Source organism: Anser anser (assembly GCF_964211835.1).
Source record: "Anser anser genome assembly, chromosome: 7".
NCBI lineage: Eukaryota > Metazoa > Chordata > Aves > Anseriformes > Anatidae > Anser > Anser anser.
Genome location: NC_139727.1, coordinates 15,532,827 through 15,547,444, shown reverse-complemented (window position 1 = coordinate 15,547,444; position 14,618 = coordinate 15,532,827). Strand labels below are relative to the sequence as shown.

The 14,618-nt window shown below is 37.8% G+C and overlaps 2 protein-coding genes across 36 annotated transcripts in view; one reads left to right on the top strand and one right to left on the bottom strand.

The window, feature by feature from the left end:
- Positions 1–14,618, top strand: part of CTNNA3 (catenin alpha 3) — a 495,101-nt gene that overhangs the window by 219,119 nt on the left and 261,364 nt on the right. The gene's annotated exons all lie outside the window — the stretch shown is intronic.
- LRRTM3 (leucine rich repeat transmembrane neuronal 3) overlaps positions 1–14,618 on the bottom strand; it is a 99,717-nt gene extending 85,099 nt beyond the window's left edge. For 3 of the 4 annotated variants that reach the window (XR_014587190.1, XM_083845467.1, XM_083845466.1), the window contains exon 1: positions 1–14,618. This exon is cut by the window's left edge. Coding sequence is in view for 3 of the 4 variants with exons in the window: in XM_083845467.1 (XP_083701593.1) it covers positions 1–399 (399 nt within the window). In the remaining variant the exon portion in view is untranslated. The other variant, XM_083845465.1, reaches the window with a different exon arrangement.

Sequence of the window (14,618 nt, the reverse complement as noted above, 5' to 3'; positions counted from 1 at the left end):
GGAACTCAAGATTAACTCTTTTAGTCTGCGTATTCCATTGAAAGCATTTTCGTCAATATTGGTGATGTGGTTATGGTCTAAATAGAGCCAGGTGAGTTGATTAAGACCTTTAAATTGATTGTATTTTAGTTTTTGGAGGCTGTTATATCGAAGGGACAAACCTAAACAACCAGCAGATATACTTGAGGGAATCTCCTGCAATTTCTGAGATTCACAATATACCATTTTGCCTTCACACCTACAGCCCTTAGGGCATCCTCGTTCAGCAGAAGAAAGCATTGTCAGTAATACAGTAGGGGCTATTACCAGAGCTACAGCTGATCCGCTCAGTAGCCTAATTACATTGAAACCTGGAAATAAAAACAACTTAGAAAAGTTATCCCCCCACACATCAGTCATTTCTTTCAATCATGCTAAAATCTTTATTTCAACAATCATTTAAAAATCCCTAGCTTGACTCAACTACTTTTCACATTGTTTTCTTTACTCAGATTTTCTTAAAGAATGCCTTAATAAATACTGAAAAACAGTTGGGTAAAAGGTGTAATCCCTAAGCAATTTAACTGTAATCACAAATCACATCAAGGTAAGTCTATGGTAAGTCTAGTAAAGCAGAGGCTATGCAGTGGCTATGAATTGTATATTAAAAAAAATAACATGAAAAACATACCCATCCTTTGTGTTGTTCAAAGGTCGTCCTTAGGTCTTTTGTTTTTTGCTTAGTGTGCCACAAGCATGGCAGCCCCTGTCAGCTGCACTGTAGTGAGTCAGGGCTCGCTGACACCCAGGAAGAAAAATTGGACCCCTTGGGAGATGGACCGATTTTGGAACATTATTCTTTGCCAGCCATGCAGAACACTCCAAGAATAAATCAATCCCAACACAGCATTCGCAGCAAAATGTCAAATTCTTCCTAGGTAATAGGATCTTCATGGATATTACGTTTTTGCATCTTTATAGTTAGGAACCTGGCTTTTAAATTTTCTCTTTATAGGAAAGCATGTTAGATTCTTCCAAGCACCGTTTAGCTATTTGAATTCACACATCTGTATTCCATAGCACAGCAGTTCCCTTACTTAGTACCCGATCCGGCTAGGAAGCTGCTTTGTAGCAAAGAAGGTGGAATAAGCCCGTACAATGAACAAGCTCTGCTCACTTCTGCGTACTGTCATTCTGAAAGCTCCGTCTGACTGTTGCTTTGGTTTCAGTGAATGCAGTCTTATGTAAAGCTGCCCCCAGTGGTGAAGAATATTATGGGCATGTGCAGAAATGTCTTCCTTTTATCTTGCAAATGAGTAAGCTCTGCTGGGAAAAGAGTGATTGTTCTGAGTGACTAATAAGAGCAGACTGGTCAGCTTCAGTGTAAACTAGCGAGGTGTGCTGAAATATCCAAATCCTCTTAGTCTCTTTTGCTGCATGTGAAAGCTGTTTTGCATCCTTGAACTTAATAGCTCTATATGCACTGCTGAGACTTTTGTCTGAAGGGCTAGCATGACATTTGTAGGACATAGATACAAATTTTCAGTCTTAAGGGTTGGTTTTTTTCCCCTCTTTGCATTAGATATGCTCACATGACCTTTTTGCAATAACTCACTTTTTTTTTTTTTAAGTATCAGTTCCTCAGTGTGTTTCTTACCAAGCATTTCATTGGGAACACTATATTTTACAACATGAAAAATGTTTTAGAGCTGACATTTTGCCTTTTTGCTTTTTTCTCTTCTGTTAAAAGGCATAATGCTAGGAGGTTAGAAGAGACTATTGTGTTCATTTATTTCCCAACTTGCTGTCACGTTGTTCCACAACACCAAACGTTTCAAACACAGGCTTCCATAATCCTTACAATATAGGGACTAAGCAGCTTCATGTGGTACTTTAATTAGGTGAATTGTTTTTACTGTGACTTCTGTCATGAGCAGGATTTTATGTGAAGGTAAAATATACAGAGTTCTTTTAGATGCGTGACTCTGGACGGTTCTTAGATATCACAAAGCACCTTTTTCTCTTTCCCTTTCTCTTTCCTTTTTCGCTGTGTGCTGTAGAGGAAGGACACATCCTCTTAACTGGGCAGAGATGACATTATAGTAAATGCACCCCACTAGCAGTCTTCCTTCACCAAGAAATATGTGATCAGAGATGATGGTGGGGAAGCGTAAACTCATGGCTCTGTGCAATGCAAGAACAGACAGAAGCCTGAAGAGAAGTGTGCTGCTCGTTAGAAGAGTAGTACAGATTACACTCCCTCAAATGCAACCAGACAGCTCTAAGAAGTGCTGTTCCTCTGTGAGGCAGGATCCTTACCCCTTGGAGTAATGTGCTTTGGATTATACTCTATTATTCACTGCTGTGAGCATTGAAGAACGTAAAATGAGGTGAAACATGATTTTTTCCATGCTTTAAAATGCCATTGTTGCCCAGTACTTAATCTGTGAATGACTTCAGGCTTAGAGCAATCCCACTAGAATTAATGCACCTGCCTATAGTGCATAAATTAGGAGAACAGTTGCCCCTGGCTAATAACTGTGATTTTTTTTATATCGTGAGTCAAAAATACTTACCTGCATCAAGCCACATCTTATGTAAATTCTGCCCTGTGGGTCAGGTTTGTGGAGATGGAAAGGGTTAATTCCTCCATTAATTTGTCACGCTCTCCCATTCTCAACTACAGCATGTCTTTAGCTATTAAATCTGATCTGTAGGGTAGAGGAGCCAGAAACAAACTGCAGATTGTAGACGGGCACTGTGATTGTCTGGGGAGCTGTTCTGCTGACAGGAGCGTCGCATGCCTGTCCTGGTGTGCCTGTTACAGGTTTTCCATGACTGCCTTGGGGTCTCTGTGTACTCGATGGAGCAGGACAGGCATCTTTGGAAGACAGTTGAGACCTTCAGTAAGCCAATTTGTCTCCTGGAACTGCCACTCTCCCCCTGTTGACAGTAGAGGATGCCTGTGACAAGTAAGCTCCTAGTAGAAATGGCTCAGGTTCCTAAACTGGGTGAAATTAAGTCTGAATCTTCACCTGGTTCAAATGCAGCACATAAAGCTTCAAACAACATCCAAATTTTTTCTCAAGAACAGTTGGTGCTAGTATACTAGCTCAGTCTGAGCTTTCTCCCCAAACTTTGCCAGTTCTCTGGCTTTTCCTATTCTGTCTCCTCTTCTTCCTTTGCCTTCGTCATGAGGTTAACAAGTAATTTCACTGACACCATGAGTCAGCAGAGCTTCAGTAGCTTTTCCAGGGTTTTAATAATTGTCAATATGGTGGACAAATATGAGGGAACAGCCACTCTTTTACCATGAGTTATTTTCATTTTTCTGAAAGGGGTGAGACATCAAGAGATGAACAGAGAGAACATCAAATCTATATTAATGGATTGCCAAATTCAATTTTCTTTACTGAGATCCTTTTTGAATTACACAAGCAGGAAAAGTGCCAGTGTCTGATAAACAGTTTTTTAAAATTACATTTTTGTGTCTTCATACAGCTCAATGGGTTCTTCTCAAATTGTGGAAATAAAGCTGCTCCCAGTATAAAACATTCCATACAAAATTTCAGCACAGTCTGATGGTCATATTATAAACTATGAAAAACAGGGAATTAAGTTAAAGCTTGCATTTTAGATAAGAAAATACCTTTTGTAAGTGATTTAACCTTTGCCTTGTATCAAATACAGGTTATGTATCTTTGCAATCCCACTGCATTACCTTTTAACTCATGCCACTAGGAAAAAACCTCAAGGCCAAACTTGTTAACGTCTCTTATGGATAAGCTAGTTCTCATTAAAACCAATACCACAGCTCCTGAGTGCCTAAAATCCAGGAGTTTGTTAAAGGATTGGTGGGAGTTTGTTAGATAGGTGCTGTATGTAGCCCCAGTACGTTTTAAGATCACCTCTCTGTGCCACTGCTGGGCGACCCTGCCTGTGGTCCTGGAATAGCAGTTCCAAGTCAGAAACAGGAGGTAAAAGCTGCAAGTACCAAGTCTCAGTGACATCATGCTGACTGAATATTAGTGCTCAGAAACAACATTATTCCTTTTCTTCTGCCTATGAAGACAGCATTTTATACAATAGTGCAAAGACAATACTCTTAAGAGAAATATGTCATTTATTTGTGTACTCTGTTACACAGTCTGTTCTGGGATTTCAGCCTTAGACGTAAATTGAGATGCCACATACCTTATTAGTTCTGAGTTGAATACCTCCATCATCACTCTGATTTGTTTTTCTGGGATTTCTCTGCAGGTAAAAATGACATACATCACAAAATTCATTGACAAATGTGTTGCTACATGTCATACTGCTTATACAGACGAAAAGCCAGTGTTGGGTGGAGCCTATGATGAACACATTGTTTTCTTGATCAATGTGACAGACAAATTAAACTCAAAGATGTTTGAAAATGGTACGCTATCCCAAGGTAGAGATTGCCCAGATTTTTCTTTTAATACTAAACTTTCAATGGGTTCTCTCTCTGGATATCTCTCTATGTGGCTTTTCTCATGGCCAGATTTTGCAGTAATTTACTTTAATTTAATTTTGTGTTTGTTTTTGGTTTTGCTTATTTAGTTAAATTTGAGTCTATTTTCTTTCCATTCATTCTGGCTGTGGTCTCTGCCTAGCTGCAACCTCCCTGCGGAAAGCTCATTACTCCCTAACCTGAACTGCAGCCAGAATAGCAAAGCTTGAGTCAAAAGATCACATTCACTGTGAAGGCCAGTACCTCCACAGAGCTGGTTTGGAATTGAAACATTTTACAAAGGACAGGTGAAAGAGCAATTCTTGGATTTGTCAGGGTCATGAGGAGGCACCTGTAATGTCTGTAATGTATGTCTGTCTGCTAAAGACATTTGAAAAGAAGGGATGACATAATTACCAGGCTCCAGTAGAATGGGGGCTGAGGGGTGCAGGGAAGAGATGTAAAAGCTCCTGAAGCATAAGAAACCAGCAGCTACCTTCGGGTTAGTGGGATTCCATGTAAATCAGCAGTCATTGATTGTTCTGTCACTTGCTTCTCATTAGCCTTCCTCAGGACCTTTCATGCTTACTCTTTAAAATGCAGTTTCTGTGTAATGATGTTGTCACAAAGTTTTTTGAAGAAATGTTTTTGTTTCTGTTACTCCCTTCAGAAAACCATTCTGAAAAACAATATGATCCTTTGTAGCTACAGGACCTTATGTTTTTAATGTACAAACTTCAGAGTTTAGACTTCTGGTTACAACATTTTTCTGTTCACAGATAGAGCTCGTGGGTCTAGGAGTGCCTTTTTGTGTGTAATCACATGTCCCTTTTGGGAACTATAGTTAACAATTGCTGCACTGTGTTCTTTTTGGGTTTATAAAGTGGCAAAGTATGTCTTTCTCTCAACTTTATTTTACTATAGAGAAACCAGGAATCAGCTGGGTTAGCAACAGTAGCTTGTTCTAAATGGTACTGTAGTGTGCTATCACTGTATCATTAAGAGTAGATAAGTCTAATAAAATGTTCACAATTTTTGAGCCAGTGATTAAATGAACCTGATGTTCTATGAGGATCAGATTAGAACTAGAGGAGTATAACTCCCAGGGGAAATAACAGAGTATGGGAAGACAGAGGGAAACTGAGAAGGATGCAGGATTTGCGAAAGGTGGACGTAAGGAAAGGGAAGTGTGGGAAAGTGGGATTCAAGGAACATGCAGTTATGGGAAACAAAGTACTCTGGAGAAACAGGGAAGAGGACTGAAAACAGGGAGGGTCTTATCCCAGCAGTTTGTCAGTACTGACGTAAAGGACCATGGTGATAAATGAAAACATTCCTTTGCTGTCCTGCTAAGAACAACTAGATTTGCAAGGCTACCCTGGCCTCTGCAAGGGCTAAAGGATCCCATGTTACAAATTCTGTGATAAGCTGAAGGAAGATCTGAAGCTGATTAAGAGCCATGCCTCCTTTCTAGGAGTCAGTAACCTATGTAACATCTGATTGCTTGTAGAGGACATCAGGGACACATCTGTCAGTTTGTGTATACACAGAGGATCTCCTCAGTGCCTTGGTTCATGGGGCAACGCAGGCTATCACTTTCCTTATGCACAGTTACACGCTGTTGAATAACAAAGCTTTTCCAGCTGTACAATTTTGTTAGAATCTGTGCATTGTGGATAGGTCAGAGGGGCCTCTAAGCTGTCCCAGGGTAAATTATACTGCATACAAGCTTTCCACCTTTGTTCATGGCATCCAGTGGCTGGATTTTTTGGATCTTGTCATAACTCGTCTGTCCTCACTGAGGCATTGGATACCCAGTTGTTGGCTGATTGAGTTTTTGTCCTATGATTTTTGAAGCAGTTCGAAAGCATGCAGCCAGTCTTCCAGTCCCATCATCTTGAGGCACAAGTACACGAGATGCAAAGCTGTCATTTTGCCTCCTCTCTGAAATTGGTAGGTGGTGCTTCTGTTTCAGTGGATGTAGTATGTTATTCAGGCTTATCCTCTAGCACTTTGGTGGAAGGGGAATATGAATGGAAGAAACAGAAAGTGAATGATCATCACTGAAGAAAAAGAAATTACCTCCATCTTATGCATATTGCTAGCTTCAGCCTGCAAAGCATGAATGATAAAAGCACCGTTGAATGATAAACGTCCTGGAGATGTGCAAGTCCAAAATGAAAGACATTCTCAGTGGCCTTTGCTTGCAATTCTGCCTGTAGTCCTCTTTGAAGGTGCCAGGTAGGTTAAAATAAACCTAGGCTCCTTACAAATGCTTCCCACTCTTTTCACTGGACACTGCTTGAAAGAATGTCTACTGTCTTATTGTCCAGGCAGCATACACCTGAGTTATGTAGCCTAAATTATTCAGAATGTCTTAGGTGTCACCATGAGCTATTCTTGCCTATGAGACACTATTTGTTCTCCTAGAGATATGTGACTTCTACCTTGCTATAACAATTACTGCATGTGCATCAGCAGCAGATATTGACTGTGATAGATGGCAAAGGTAACGAATTTATTTTCTGAGGAGCCAAGTTAACATGGGAATCTTATAGGAACGGTCTGTTCATGAAGAACTCCAATAATGGTTGGAACATGGAGTTGGAGGTATTGTGTAACTGAATTCAAGCAGATTTGCAGCCTGGTCCCAGCAATGTGACATCCTTGGAGCAGTTCTGTGCTGCCACATGAAGAACGAGAGGGGATGAGGAGCAGCAAGTTTCAAAACATGTACCTTTGGGATCCAGGCTCAGTTTGATATCACAGGCTCTGTTTGATATCACAGACTGCTCCAGGCTCTCATCAACTGAAGAGTTTATGACTTTGCCATGATAGTTGTGGTTGGAAAGGAGCAAAAGGGGGGAGTGTAGGTCTTTGGTGTCTGTCTTATTTTCTAGCAAGGCCTAGACCTTTTCAGTCTTCAGTATCGATGTGTAGGCAAAAACCTCAGGACTAGCCTTTCCTCTTCTGCCTCCATGCATTTGTCCATAGCCTGTCTTCTTTAATTCCTACTCCATATATAGTTCTCCGAGGAATGGATATTTTTCAGTTGCTCAGCACAGAGTGCTTGTTCTTAGGAATTTTGGAATTTCAGATATGTTCCTTATTACACATTTACCTAGTTGATCTCTGGTACTCCAGATGAATCTGCCTTGGTATCTCACTGTATGGTGAAGCTTAGGAGTTAGTGATTCTGTCAGGTCAATGTGGGAGTATTTGCTGGCTGCTGTTGCTCCTTAACAGCTAGAATAAGGCAGCTGGCAAGAACTTTCATTATAGGAAAGCCGTGAAGTCCACACCATATCAAAAGCCTTTTAAAAACCTCATACCTTGCTTATAAAACTGCAGCTTAAACTCTAATTTTCATCAGGCCTCAGTTTCTTCAGTTATGAAAGGGATAATGACAGTTAATGATTCTGGAAGTTGATCGGCATAGTAGATGACTTGCTTCACTTCACTTTTTTTTTTTAAATTTTTAAATCTGACACTAGTTATTTTCAAACATACTTCTTTCCTGTCAGTTAAGCTATCTGTCCCTTATTGGACTTCCATAATTAATCCATACCTATTGTCATTTTATTACTTGCTTTTGGGTATGATTTATTTTTGATGCATTTTTGGGCTATAATGACTGGCAAAATTTAATGTGAGGACAGAATAGTCACTTAAATCTAGGAAAAGAGGCGGTTTCTTTTAAAATGCAAAATCATTTTAAGTCTTTGGCCAATAAGGTTGTCAACTTCAGTTAACTATAGGACTTTTTTACATGTTAAAAATGTTCCATTTTGAAAACAATCTAAAAATCTGCTTAATAGTTTTAATTTTGCAAATAAAAATTGTGAAGGGTGGCTAACATATTTCAGTTAATTTAAATGAAAGGAGAAGTGTAAATATAGCATTTCTTAGGATCAGTCTGAGATTAGTAGATAAGAATGATTCTTACTAGGTAGAGCTACTTTCTAGCTTTTAGTTACTTTTCACTGCAAACAATATACAGGCATATAAGCAGTTAGAGTGCAGAATACCTTGATTTCATTTGACCTGTTGAAATACTCTAAAATAATTTCCAGTTTCTATTTTCACTTGCTTATGATGAAAATCTGTTCAGAGAAGCATTCTAGCTTACCTCTATGAGGACTTATGCTTGGACTCAAGCTTGGTATTCTGAGGTTGTGGTTTTCAAATCCAAAGATGGCCAGAATGATGTGTTACTATACAGTATTAGGTATATTTTGAAGAGAAAACTAAACATGACAGTTGAGCAGATTTGCAACTGAAAGAGAAAAACATGAACAAAGTTAAGAAGCATATAATTATGTTCATTCACACTGTGACTAGCATAAAAATGATTTGTTCCAAATGGTTACAGTTGCATGCTTAGTCACTTCCTTCCCTGGCTTCAGCCTAATTCTGTTTTCTGGCATTTTCCTGAAAAAAAATACATTGTTCTGTCTCATCAAAAGTTGCAGATTTCTCTAGTCTTTAATAATTCAATCAAGTCTTACTCAATTAAGCAAGCTACAGCAGTTTTTAGATATTCCAACTGTGGTAGCTGGTGCTCCTGAGAAAGATCAAGAATCTCAATTACAATGAGAGTCTTGGTTAGTTAACTAGCCTCTAATCTGCTAGAAGATAATTAGAAATTAGTCATAGAGGTCACTTTTTTATGCACAGTAAGGATGGACTAGAACTTTCTGGTTAAAAAAATACAAAAGGTGAATTGTTGCAGGTATGTTTTGACTAGCTATTCCATTCTGCATTTGCCATCCTTCGTATTCTTTTCCCAGTGGCATGTCTGGCAAATGGCTTTGATGAAACAGTATGCAATTTAAATGACTTATTAGCTCATCTTTTCAGGCCATGTCTACCTGAGAAAATTGTCGTAAATTAAATGTGATTAAATCAAACAACCAACCCCTACCATATTTAAGCAGTTTATAGAAGAGCAACAGGGTCCCATATCATTCATCAAAACAAAAATCTTGGTTATTATAGATTTATTTTTTTTTCTGTGACAGTGTACTCCACTGTTTTATTAAAACTAACAGTGTCTTTTATCCAGTGGACAGGACTGCAAACAAATTACATAACCAAGTTGAAGGAACTCAAATGTTATAGATGGTATTTTCCTACTGCATCACAATGTAAAGCAATAAATACGTGATTGGCCAAAGTTTTGAAGAGTGCTGCTGACACAGGGAGGAAGAGAGGAAGTTGACACAAAGAGGAGAATTAGTTTTCACCCTTTCTTTTCTTTCTGGCAACTGTAGTGAGATAGTTATGTTGTAGTTTTTGCACTTTGTAGCTTTTGCATTTTTATATCTTTCTATCCAGTCTACTATGTCTCCTAAGTAGCTAAAAAGCTTAAAAACCATACATTTCTCTCTTACAGGCTAGTTGCATACAGAAGAGGTTAGTAAGCAAAAAATGCTGACAGTTGGTAACCAAGTAGAAGTTCTAATCAGCCTACATAGTGGGGAGACTGAAGCTGAGTGAGTCACTGGCTCCATTCCTGCATCACAGGTGGCCCTAAATGGCAACAAGAATTGGGACAAAATACGAAAGGTGTACAAACACAAGCTGAGTTTCAGAATCAAGTATTTTGTCTTTAGAAACACAAGAAGCAGGAACATCTCCTTCCACTTGTTCTTTCAGGTTGCCTTTTCTGTCATAAATATATGACAAAAATCTGCTCCCTATACAATACAAAAATCCTGATTTGCTGATTTGATTGTACAGCATATGTTTGTGTCATCGTGAGTATTCCTGCTGCTGTGCTTTGAGCCCTTTCCCATATTTCTTTGTAAGACTAAGCTCCTGGGAAAGAAATGTACTTATTTATTTTCTGTCTTACCGAAAGAGACCCTAATCTTAAGATAACTATGTATCAACCTAATACACAGAACAGTCATGAATAAAATGATATCAATATGCTTAGTCTGCATATAATTGTTGGGAAGAGTAGAAAAGAAGAACCTTTCAGGGGAAGCTAAATATTCATTTGATTTTTCTTGACTTCATAAAAATGCGTCACTACAACTGTATAGTTTAATTTATACTATGATAACTGAACTCCACAATAGAATCTCTGAGGAATCCCTTCTAAGGTGATGTGCCCTGGTGTTTTTGGCATGCATAGATAATTAACATACAGTAGGAAAAGATAAAGGACAAATTCCCATGTTTCAATGTAAAAGCCAGAAAGAAACTAATGGGTGTTAGGGGAAAAAAATAAAAATAAAATGACCATGTTATTGAATAAGAACTGTCTCCTATGAAGATCTTTGCACTTTCATTTAAAATACCTAGCAGTTGCCACTCTGAGACAGAAGGCTGGAACATATCCGGTGCTCTTATCTGACGTAACAATTTCAATGTTCTTCTCTATGTGATTTAAAGGCAAGTGGAAATACACTGTTAGAATAGGGTGATCCGTAAAGGAATAGAAAGAAGTCTTGAAGTTGCATCAGAACACCACTGTATCAAAGACACTCCAAAAAGAAAAGTAGAAATGTCCTTGAATACATTACTCCTTATATAAATAGCATGGCATGTGGAATTCTCTGTAAGATACTTGCTGATCAAAGGAATAATATTTTAAAGAAGCTGATAATTCGTATGTTCATTTAAAGTCTTCATGATTCTACCTTTCTGCATACACAGAAACATGAGAGGAATGTAAGAGTGAATATGCCAGGCTCTGCAACAGTTGACCTACAAGACTTGATTTTGCAAAGCTCCTTCATTATCATAAACACAAAGTCTTCTCCAAAGCCAGATTTAGAAAAGCTTTCCAGAAACAGTTACTACTCTGGATATTTGTATCTGTGCATGAATTCCACATCTGCTTGTGAAGATTTTTGTACCCCTAGTGAGAAGAGTGTGTCATTGCCCATTACTTGCATTGTGGGAATGAACACAGTACTGATAAACTTCCGACTTGGATCTATTTTAAAATGTTGTTGTAAATTAGATTGGGGACATTGAGAAAGAGAGAATTCCTGCTCTGGGTAGCACAATTTTTTTACAGTTGAATGTCTTAACTGACAACAGTATTAATTATCATACAGTGAATGTGGCTTATTTCCAGAATTTCACAGTGGCAGAGGTGTCTCCATTTGCATATTTCTCTATCTCTTTTTGAATATTTAATCCCATATCATATAATAAACTATTAAAACAAGAAGCATCCAAAAGATCAAGGAGAGGGGAGTTGTAAGTCTGGCAAAATTAGCCTTTAAAATGTTCAGCATATAATGTAATAGATAAGCCAGATGAGCTTCCTTCTGTTGTTCTTTTGACAGCCACTGGAAATATTTGATGGCTATTATACGTCCTTTTATTTCAAAGTATTTATCTAGTGCATTTGTGTTCTTTGTTATGGTACCTTACTGACTTTTTATTTTTTTTAACTTCAGGTCACTTGCAGCAAAAATGTATGTAAGCAATAGAAATCCTGTATGCCCCACTGTGTTTAGAATATATTTCAGTGCTTTACAAGTTTGTAGCCTCTGCCACCCTTTGGTAGTGTTTGTCTTTTGCTTTATGCACAATTTGCTTGGTGCCATATGCTACTTCCTTGTCAGAGGCTGGCTGGGAGTGTTACATGTGTCACTAGTTGCTTATTTTCCTTGCCACAGTTTAATGCAAAATCAGTGAGCAGAAGCAAAGGAATCTGCTTTGTTTCAGTCTCTGTTCTTTCCATTGCTGCTACTCAAGAAAGTTAGAAACTATGTATGAAATCATTTATGAAATCATTAGGGAGCTTCTCATGTTCTCAGACAAACGTGGCATTAAAAATTATGGACGGTTGGATTCATCATTTCATAGAGTGATACTTTCCAAGAGTGGCACTCAATAGGCGTATCAGTGAGGCAGATAGGAACATGTATGTCAAAACAATACTATCCTTCAGCACGTCGTTTTGATATGTCTTTCAGAAGCTGTTATTAGGAGCTTACTGGTGAGTTTTATGATTTAATACTTAAATGGGAGTATGTTTTGCTCATTTCTGTTCCCTGTGGAATTAATCACTGCTTTTATTTGTAGCTAATTTGAGCTCTACATGATTAGAACAAGGGTCAGAGGTAAATATTTTATGTAAAGTCACCGTTGGATAGTTTTACTCCTGATATCCATGGCAATTCATCTATTGTATTTTATACTAAGATTCCATTTTTAATTTAAGCATTCATAACTTAAAGAAGTTGAGAATATGTGTTAGACATGCTTGTGTGGGCTTCAGGTAATACTTTTAGAAGATTGGTAAAATCCAAAATTGAAGTAATCTGTTGACTTGGAGTCTAAGGAAAGCTACAGGAATTATTGTTGGTTTTGAAACAACCTATTAATCACCCATCAGTGCTTTCAGTGACATGAATAAGTGAGAAATCAAGAAAAAGGGCTGCTGCCTCTCCTGAGTTTTGCCATTATTAAATGGAATAGGTTTTGGCATTCCTCAGCCAGCCATACTGGCCTCCTATTGTCTTTACTTCCCCAAGAAAGGGAAATATTTAATATAAATAAAATGCTGTATAAATGTCTCTGTTAAATTAAGATTGCATTCATAAGACAAGTGCTGTGTAAATAATACATAGCTAAAATCTGTTTGGCTCTGGTTGCTGTGAGAGGTATATACCATTCAGTCTAAACATACTGGCATGAAAAATGTTTTTCTCTTATTAGTAGTTATCCCTCATACTATTGAATGTCTTCATTTAGGGTTAGGGAGCCATGCTGTAAGACTGTCTTCCATTTGCATCTTAATTAACTTTGAACTGAAGCAGATAACTTATTTGACATTCTAAAGGGGAGCTTTTGTGTCCAGTTACTCATGATTAGTATTCCATGGGGAAAGAGGCTGAGATAATGAGATTCTCACCACCTTTTGGAAAGTCCCTCAGGTACTGGTTAAAAGTCTTGTTTGCAAGGTTCATTTCTGCTAAGTAATGTGAGAATATAAAATGTCATGTTTCACCATTCTCAGCTCCTTTTTAGATCTACAATTAAAGGTTAGTTTAAGCCATGCATATTCACCCATGTTACGCTGCTGAAGTTAGTACTTTCTGTGAGTCTGTGTGTATCCAAGTGCGCTGGTACCAGTTTGTAAGGTGTCAGGTCATGTCAGCCTTCAGGTTCAGCCCAGCCTGGGGCTGATAACAGTGGTGTTCTTCTGTGATTCGAGGAGTTTCCTGCCTTCCTGCTACTCCTTTTAATCCATATATAAATAAAGGTTGAATCACTTTCTAATGCATAAAGAAGTAAATATACATCAATTTAATATTTACAGGAATTTTGCTATAGTGTACAAGGGAGGTGTTTTGTTTTTCCTGAAGATTGTTGCAAGATGGTATTGCACTGGACACAGATTACAAGGGAAATGCAATAATCCTTTTATCAAAATAGTTGTAGTTCCCAAATAACCGTAGCTGAGACAATAATGAAGGTTTCTGACAGCAGTCAGTCTATCTGAGCTCAGAACATTTTTCTACTTGGTACAAACACTGTATAGATAAACAGTTTTATATGACTTCAAAGTAAATTTCAGTGGTATTCCTGAGTTGTTAAAAAGTGCAAAGCTTCTATGCACACTGCTGGAAAGGAACTGAAGTTATTATAGAAACATGCATCATAGTTGGAAAAATTAACGTAACGTTTTTCAAGATAATATAACATTCATGAAAATTCAATGCACTTTTCTCTGTAATGCATTTCCTGTGACTCAGAACTCTTGTTTCAGTTGAGCCAAATAAGGATTGTTCCATGAGACAAAGCAAAGCATTATATTTACTGCTATGTCTAATGGCTTTATCTCAGTCTATGGATTAAAATTATTCTTGTTGTTCAATAGATACTTAATAAGAATTATAGGGGAGGTTGTTAAGGAAATTTCTATTTTTAATGTCAAGCTTCTAACCTGTTGAGTTTAACAGATCAGATGGAAAAAATGCTTAAAGGATATTCTTAAGTATTCATGCAGTCTCTTCAAGGATCCATTCCTCATTCAGTAAACACAAAAGAAAATTAAAATATGCTTGAAGTTCAGCAAATAATTACAGCAAATCGATAAATGGTATCCATTTTATTAATTCAAACTTTGTCTAACAGTAATTCTGTTATTCTCATATCTTCCAGTAAATAATAATTATATTTTAACTCTGAT